An 8,938-nucleotide genomic window follows, 5' to 3' on the forward strand; every position below is an offset into this window, starting at 1 on the left:
GATCATATGCAACAAGGATTTAGAGATTAAGTCATAGATCCATGAGACAATTAATATACAAAAAACATTGGAATATAAAGGAATTTCATTAAATATTAATCTTATTAATCTTCAAAAAAATTGTAATAACATAACTAAAATATTTCTTAGCCAATTAATAAAAAGGCTCAACTAGAAAACATGACAATCGAGAAGTAAAAAAATTATCATTTTGTATGTCCATAACTTTATTTCAATTGTTAACACCTATCCTTGTCGGCAAAAAAATAAATAACAATATACTAGTTGGATAACCCATGCATTGTGACATGTTTATTAATTTTATATTTTTGACACAAATTTACTAATATTCTCTTACAAAGGGTTCATTTCTGTAAATTCGCTATTAAACAATGACCATTTTGTAATTTTGTGAAATATATGGTAATTTGACTAATTTCTGTAATTTTTTATGCATGGACTATTTCTGTAATATTTGAAAATCAGGGAACATTTATGTAATTTTGTGAAACACAAAGACTAATTCTGTAAGTTTGCTAATAAGCAGTGGTCATACCGTTTTTATAAATTTGCTATTAGAAAAAGATCATTTTTTATAATTTTGTAAAACAACAAGACCTTTTCTGTAACAGAATTGTGCAGAGGGACATTTTTTGCAAATTATAAGGACCATTTTTATAATTTGTTTTTCACATAGGGACCATTTCTGTAGTTGTATATTAAAATAGGGACCATTTTAGTAAGTTAAAGGACCATTTCTATTTAAAAAAAAAAGACAAAACTTCAAAAATGGTCCCTGTGGTTTTCGAAAATATCAAGTTTAGTTCCTAAGTTCAAAAATCTCACAGATGGTCCCTGTGGTTTCAAAACTTTTAATAAATGGTCCTTTTCGCTAACTCCGTTAGCATTTAGCCATTAAGTGATGGGCATTTCTGTCATTTCACAACCACAAGGACCATTTATGAAGTTTTGCCTTATTTTTTTAAAAAAAAGATAAAAAAAAATATAATTATTTAATATTAAAGGCCTCTCTCTCTCTCTCTCTCTCTCTCTCTCTCTCTCTCTCTCTCTCCAAACACCCAAATCCTCACAAAACTCACAAATTTCTCTCTTAGCAGTTCCCCATCCCTGTATAAAACCAGTTATGGAATCGATTTCCTCAAATACAAAAAGTGAAAACACGACCTATCACCTCTAACCTAAAATCAAATTCAATCTTGAAAGTTGTAATAAAATCCAAACCAAAATCAAAATCAAACAATTGAAAATCAAAACTGATGAAGTTAAAACTAAAACCAACAAAAAATTTGTATCAAAAAAGCTGACATCGTTTAAGAGGTGGGTGTTGTCTTTTGAAATCGTACAAAGAGAAGCCTACAAGAGCTCCACCAATCGTCGACATTCCTGTCGTAGAGTTGGTGAGCTCCTCACCCACATGGCCACATCTCTTCAGCCTTCGATACTGTCTCCAGCTCGAGTGGGTGCTTTGAGTTTCGTAGTTCATTCTCTAATGCCCAACAAGAAGAAGACTAGGGAAATGAAGCATAATGCTCCGACACGTGCACCAGTAATGGTGTCATCACCTGCTACCATTAAAGGTCCTGGAACAAGCATCGTTTCTCCTTCTCAGTTCATGTTCTCAAAAAACGTAACCAAAATCATTTTTATGAAAACGAACCTGGTCACCGTAGATTTGGGGTCTTTTACAAGGGTTAGTTACACGATGGAACAAAAATTCCAGTAAGAGAGATGAAAGAGTGATGCTCTGGATGAATATACAGATGAAAGAATGGGATATATATATATATATATATATATATATATATATATATATTTCAAGTAATTGACGATACATATGTAAAAGAGAGAAATTTGTGAGTTTTGTGAGGATTTGGGTGTTTGGAGAGAGAGAGAGAGAGAGAGAGAGAGAGAGAGAGAGAGAGAGAGAGAGAGAGAGAGAGAGAGAGAGAGAGAGGCCCTTTAATTAAATAATTATATATATATATATATATATATATTTTAAAATAAGAGAAAACCTCATAAATGGTCCCTGTGTATTGAAATGACGAAAATGTCCCTCACTTAACGGTAGAAAGTTGACGGAGTTAGGCAGAAGGACTAAACATTAAAAGTTTTGAAACCACAAGGACCATCTGTGAGGATTTTTGACAAGTTCATCGGTTTTACTTTGTATAATTATAAGTGAAATAAAAAAGAAGTAGAAGAATTAGTCATCATATAAACTCCAGGTTCCGTTCTTCATTTTCGTCAATAAGCGATTGTCTTTTGGTAACGATAATTCGTGATGGTGATAGTATGGATTATTCCTTGGATGGTTTTAGAAAAATAAAGGAAATGATTTGTTGATTATTCTAATCCTTTTTACAAAAATTAATATATATATATATATATATATATATATATATATATATATATATACACACGATGTATAGCTACAGCTCTACAAACGTATCGAATACAAACAATTTAAAAAGGCTAATCAATCAAAAATCTTATGTACTTTAAAAACTAAAACCTGTTTCTAAATTTCATTAAACATCAATAATAAAATACAAACCAAATTTTATTATTCACATTTTCAGAATTACAAACCTGAATTACACTAAACATATATAAATTAAATAGAAACATATATTTTTTTTTTCTAATTAGAACGTATATGTTAAAAACCATGAAAGTTTAATGACTGTTTTATACATAATGTTCTGACAGTTTGAACATATCAGGTTAAGAAATGTGAGGGGGCTTACAGTATTTACTTCATATTCGAGGGTCCTTCAGTGGCATGGTAAGGGGTGGGAAAAAGAAAGTCAAAAAGAAGGAATTTGTGAGCCTATAATGAAAATACAAATGTGTCAAATATGAAATATACATGGTGGGAAACACGAGAGACTTCGAAAAATATAATATATCCGTTCCATAAATCAGTCAAATTTGTTAAAAACATACAGTAAAATAAAATACGCAAAAACGATCTCAATACACTAAAAAAACGCAATAAACAAAAAGTGGAATAAAAAAGACATTTTTGCTTGTTCTAATATTAAAACATGTTCCGAAATCAACAAATGCCAATTTTAAGTGATGTAATAAAACAATATCGTGGAGGAGTACAAGGTAAACACTCTTCAAATAGTAGTAAGTTCAATGAAACAACATTATGGAGGACATGATCCAAATGCGAATTCCGTACAAAACACGAAATGGTTGGTTAGTCGGAAGAAGGATTTGAAGACCCAAAAAGGTTGAATTTATAATAAATAAATAAATAAATACTCTGTTTAATTTTATAAGAAAAAACTAATAATTCAAATAAAATAGTTTTTGAGATATGTTATACCTTTTATGTCTTATGTCAATTTATATTTTTCACACTTACAATTATTATATCAAAATATAGTTATAGAGATAAAAGTTAAAGTTCTAGTTCTAGCTTATAACTACCAACTAGTTTTTTTAAGTAAATTACACGTATGGTCCCAATGGTTTAGGGTAATCTGACGTTTGGTCCCTAGCTTTTTTTTTTAACTCGGAAGACTCATACTATTTGTTTTTGTTACACGTTCGGTCCATGTCTTACCTAAAAAGACTATTTTGTCATTGATTTTTTAATTTATTTAAATAAACACACTTCCAAACCCACCTCATCATCTTACCTTACCTACCATATCATTTTTTTTATTTAGATAATAGTCTTTTTAGGCAAAACAAAGACTAAGCGCGTAACAAAAACAAATAACAGGGACCAAACGTGTAACAAAAACAAATAATAAGGACCTTTCGAGTTAAAAAAATAAGCTAAAGACAAAACATGCAAATTACCCTTAACCATAGGGACCATTTGTATAATTTACTCTAGTTTTTTTTAACATACCTCAAATATAGTTATATAACCCAAAGTATTTTGAGTAAATTCTAAAAAATGGTCCGTGAGTATAATGGAACTCACAACTTTGGTCTTTTTTTTTTGGTTAACTACTCTTTTTTTACAGATTTCGTCCTAAATGGTCAATATAACTTCTTTTATGTATCTTTTTTTTAAAAAAAATAATAATCTAATACCAAAAATATAATACATTACAAGGACAAAATTTGTAATTTTAACAATTAACAATTCAGGACATTTTATAGGCTAATGAGGGGTGAGCAGTGACCAATCAAGTAAGTAGGCCCATCAAGAGTATAACGAATTAAAGGCTGTCGATGCTAACAATACACACCAGTCATCAAAATTAAATAAATTTTGTCCCCTCAATTCCAAATTTACAATTTTACCCCTCCACTCCCACCCCTCAAGTAAAGCATCTTCTTCATTCCCAAAACTTCAAACTCATTTTATCCAAATTATCCAGGTATCCCTTCCTTTCAAAATTTATCTTTCTTTAAAATCCATTAATATTTCCACTTTTCTCACTTAATTATGTACGATTTCTTGAAGCCAAATCCAAGAAAACACACCCAAATGGAATCCTCACAGGTATTTACTATTTAAAGTTTAATTCTTACATTTTTTTATTAAAAATACAATCTTTTAGCTCCTAATTTATGTTTCAAATCCCTCAAAAGCCATTTCCAACCGAAAACGACCTATCAGATGCTCGAAAAACAGTACGAAATCTCGCAATCAAGATTGAAAAATCAAACTCAAGAACTCAAAAACAACATAAACAAGAAGAAAAAGAGGAAGATTCCGAGTACACAAAAGTGATGAAAGAAATCGAACACATCAAACAAGAATTGGCAAAACTGAAGCTCGATATGAAACGTGTTTTGAAGGAGAAGAAATACGCAGAAAACGTATTCAAAGCCTCGAGTTCTAAAAGTTATACACTTTCAAGTGCAGTAGAAAGAATCAAGAAAGAAATCGATGAACTCGATGAAGAACAAGTTCTTGTTGAAATAGCAAGAATCGAAGCTATTAAAGAACGTGAAGCCATTGATGCTCAAACGAAAGAAGAAGACACTCGTTATCAAACCAAGTTGAAAGAAATCAAAAGGAAAACCGAAGAAATTGTCCAAATGAACAACACTCCAGATTTGTTACAAATGATGAATGTAGAATTAGAATATGCAAAAGCTGAACTTGAAGAAATTAAAAGGGAAGGTTTTGGTTTCATGACCTCCATGGATGTTATTAGAAACGAGCTCAAAATCATTCGAGAAGAATTGAGTCGATTAGAGAAAGAAGAAGAGAAGCGTGACTTGACTATTGAAACCCTAAATTCAAAGATTTTGAAGGGGAAAGCGAAATTGGAATTGGTAAACGCTACAACCGAAAAAGCAAACTCGATCGCGTCGAATTTAGCGATCACGGTTGATCACTTACGAGCCGAATCCGAGACCGTAAAGAAAGAAAAAGAGATTATAATTGAAGAAATCGAAAAAATCAAATTGGAAATCCCGAAAACGGAATCCGGAATCGAATTTTCCGGGAAACAACTGGAATCGGTGATGGAGGAGTTGAAAAACGAGAAGTTATCGGAATTCAAAGCTCTTGAAGATTTAAAAAATTTAATCGATTCCACCGTTCAGGCGCGGGACCCGTCAAGTTTAAATAGTACAACAATAACAATAACGAGTTTTGAATACGAGTATTTGACCGGAAAAGCGGGCGGTGCCAAGGCGGTTTCCGATAAGAAAGTGGCGGCTGCTCGAGCTTGGGTGGAGGCGTTGAAGACGAATGAGAAGGAGATATTGATGAAAGTTGAGATGGTTAAAAGAGAAATTAGTGAAATTGAAGCAAGGGAAGAAGATTTATCGATTAAGAGGAGATCTTCGATTGATGGTGGGGTAAAAGTTTTGGCATCTCCTCGAAGATCGATGTATAAAATTGGGAATATGACACCCGGGAGACGAAGATCATTGAAGTTATTATCGCCTGCAACTCGACACGCAATTAGATCGACGAGTTTTAGTAAGAAACGGGAGAAGGCAACGAGTAATTTAGCAAAGCTTTTGGATGATGAGGATGATGAAACGGGTGAGTGAATTTTTGGAATGTAAAACGATGTTTGTTTTATGTTTGAATAAAGAGTTAGGAAGTTAGTTTACCCATAATTCTTTAAACTTTTGTTTTCTAATCATGTAATTAGGCGTACAGATAAAAGGGTTCAACTCTTAGCAGTTGCACTGTAGGAGTTTCAATTTCAATATCGCTTAAGAGGCGATTGGGTTCTTATACCATATTTGGTATGCTTGCAAAAATGGTCTAGGGTTCGCATCTCAATAGCCACAGTATAAAATTTTCAATTCCTATGTGGATTGTGCTTCTTACATACACCGACTTTTATGTCAGTTGTCAGTACAATTGTTGTTGTCAGTTCAGTATGAGTTACTGTTATTGTGCTTCTGCTTCTTACATACACTCGACTTTTATGTGAGTACAATTGTCGTTGTCAGTTCAGTTATTGTTACTATACCTGATTTACATTTTACGTGATGATATCATTGTATCACAATAAGTGAATAGCGCTTGTTGCATAAACCATATAATAGGGTTTCAAGTGTCAACTACAATCATTTAAATTTTGATTCATATTATACAGAATTAACATGGGGGAAAGATGAATTAATAACTCAACAAGCTCTAATACTGTCTAAATAGCTTATACATAAACAAATGGTAATTTCGAAACATATAATATAACATTAAAAACATACCTAAACCAGAAAGCACACACTGAAAGAAACTGGTCAAACTGTTATTGTTGTGAAGTACCAATTTGTGCAGAGGAATCAGACAACGCCACTGCTTCCATTTTCTTCACGATTTCAAACTTTTGAGGCGGAAATGGAGGCACAGAAGGCTGGCTCTTGTAAATCTGAGCATACACAAGGTCATTATCATACTCGGTTTCATAAACCGGGCCCACCTGTGGTGGTGGTGGTGTCGCCACTCGTTCAGGTGGTGGAGCCGCCGCCATTGTATCTTTATGCAAAGGAGGACGAGCTAGGGTTCCGGTCATGTCAGCAGGAGCAGGGATATTGTAAGATTGATCTGCGGGGATCACGTAGATGGGGTAGGGTTGATGTGGCGGCTGTTGGTAGGGCATGTACATTGGGTAGTAAGAGGAGGAGATTGGTAGTGGTCCGGTTGGGTATTGAATGTAATGTGGTGGTGGTCCAGCGGGAATGTATTGAACCGGCGGCGGCGGTCTTTGGTCGGAGATTTGTTGTATCTGGTAACCGGAAACTTGACAGGTCCTTTGCATTTGAATCGTGGATGAAGGATTGTAGATTATACTCTCGGATTCAGGAATCATTTGTTCTTGATAGATTCGAGCTTTTTGATCGGGAAAACCATTTGCAACAGAATTATCACTATAAATGGCAAACAAAATTATCTAATTAAGTAATTATTACTCATAGCCAAATCATGGAGAATATGAACATAAGTATATAACTTGAGATTCGTTCTTCATTACCTTTCAATCGAACCAGGTGCAGCTACTTTAATCTTCTTATCCACCAAATTACCTCCAGCATCTTCATTGTTAGCCCCAATTTGGGTCAAATTTGAGGCTGAAATCGACGAATTGATTGACCCAAAAGAGGAACAAGTTTCCAAAACCATTGATTCCGGCACCGAACCCGAATCACCACCAGTACCACCGCATTTCCCCGAATCCCCACTGTTCATCAAACTCTCACCATTCCCTTCCATACAATCCATCCCCATCAAACCATTACCCATACCAGACCCATCAGACAACCCTCTGTTAATAATCATGGTGCTCTTCAAAGCATCAGAAAACCAGGTCTCCGATTTCGGGTCAAGCAATAACGACCCAACAGATTCGGGTCTGGTAGGGAAGAGGAATAATCGGATGCGGGAGGGAGTTGGGGAGCTTGCGATTCGGTCATGTTCTTCAAGCATGTTCTGGAGATCTTCATCGGTGGTGATGGAAATGAGAGAATCGAGGTCCTCGTTGGGGAGCTGGTACTTGAGCGTGAAGGGGCGGTTGCCGTAAAGAGCCCGAGAGAGATGGTGGGTGAGGGAGGAGATGGTGGAAGCTGTGGTGCGACGGTCAACGGCGACGATGCGGGTTTCTCCACCGGCGTAGCAGAGAGATTTGGTTTGTGGACGGGGGACTATGTGGCCACCGTAGCTGCACATAAGGCGGATTTTGGGAGTAGGTAAAGGTGGGAGGGAGTGGGAGTGGGAATGGGAATGGGGAGGTTCGACGGTGGTGGCGGTGGCGGTTGGTGGCGGAGGTGGCGGGTCCATCGCGGTGAAGAAGATCTCGAGAGCGGTTCTGGAAGGGGTTTTTCGTAAGCTACGGCTTTTCTTGCAAGGGAAAGAGTATAATAAGCAGGTGGTGGAGTGGGTCACGGCTAGGTGACATAAGGACTCTCACTGCCATGTTTATCCTTTAATTAAAAAAAAAATTAAGAAAAAGTTAAATTTGTAGATACTATTTTATACTATTATCACAAGTTTTGTTTTTCTAAATTTGTTGGTTATGACTTATGATTTCCACTAGTGTACGACTTTTTTTTTGTTGCTATGTAATTTATTTTTAAACCAGAAATTGCTCCTTCTCGTTTTCTTGTTTTCTTTTCTTTGTCAAGCTTTTAAGTTCTAATATCCGTTTTGCGTGTAAATTGTTTATTGGGATAATAACTTAAAAGGGTAATATATTTTTCGATTTGTATACATTTGGTTACTGAGTTTTTTTTCGTCCATATTTACCCCCTTCAACTTGTTAAAGTGTACACATTCAGTCCTTATGACCGGTTACTCCAGGTTAGACGGTAAAAATGACTATTTGGCTATGAGTAATAATTACTTAATTAGATAAAGACTATTTTTCGTTCATATTTACCCCCTTCAACTTGGGGAAAACTCACTAAACTTTATGTTTACTCAGTTGTTTATTAGGTAAAGACTATTTTTCAAAAACTTTTAAACGCTTAG

The 8,938-nt window shown here is 34.8% G+C and overlaps 2 protein-coding genes across 3 annotated transcripts; one reads left to right on the forward strand and one right to left on the reverse strand.

Moving 5' to 3' along the window:
* Nucleotides 1-4,277: 4,277 nt before the first annotated feature.
* Nucleotides 4,278-6,296, forward strand: LOC145097404 (protein PLASTID MOVEMENT IMPAIRED 2-like). Of its 2 annotated transcripts, XM_079034954.1 has the most exons (3): nt 4,278-4,373; nt 4,460-4,498; nt 4,588-6,296. In XM_079034954.1, exons 2-3 carry the CDS (start codon nt 4,484-4,486, stop codon nt 6,007-6,009), a joined length of 1,437 nt encoding a protein of 478 aa, XP_078891080.1. In that variant the 5' UTR covers nt 4,278-4,373; nt 4,460-4,483; the 3' UTR covers nt 6,010-6,296. The 2 variants fall into 2 exon arrangements, with proteins under 2 accessions (XP_078891080.1, XP_078891079.1); XM_079034953.1 differs by having other exon boundaries at nt 4,363-4,498.
* Nucleotides 6,297-6,525: 229 nt separating this feature from the next.
* LOC145097406 (protein PAL OF QUIRKY-like) lies at nt 6,526-8,317 on the reverse strand. Its single transcript, XM_079034956.1, has 2 exons — nt 7,446-8,317; nt 6,526-7,341 (listed from the first exon to the last, which is right to left on the reverse strand). Exons 1-2 carry the CDS (start codon nt 8,246-8,248, stop codon nt 6,723-6,725), a joined length of 1,422 nt encoding a protein of 473 aa, XP_078891082.1. The 5' UTR covers nt 8,249-8,317; the 3' UTR covers nt 6,526-6,722.
* Nucleotides 8,318-8,938: the final 621 nt, after the last annotated feature.

Source organism: Lactuca serriola, chromosome 4, assembly GCF_051521515.1.
Source record: "Lactuca serriola cultivar US96UC23 chromosome 4, Lser_US96UC23_V15, whole genome shotgun sequence".
Taxonomy (NCBI): domain Eukaryota; kingdom Viridiplantae; phylum Streptophyta; class Magnoliopsida; order Asterales; family Asteraceae; genus Lactuca; species Lactuca serriola.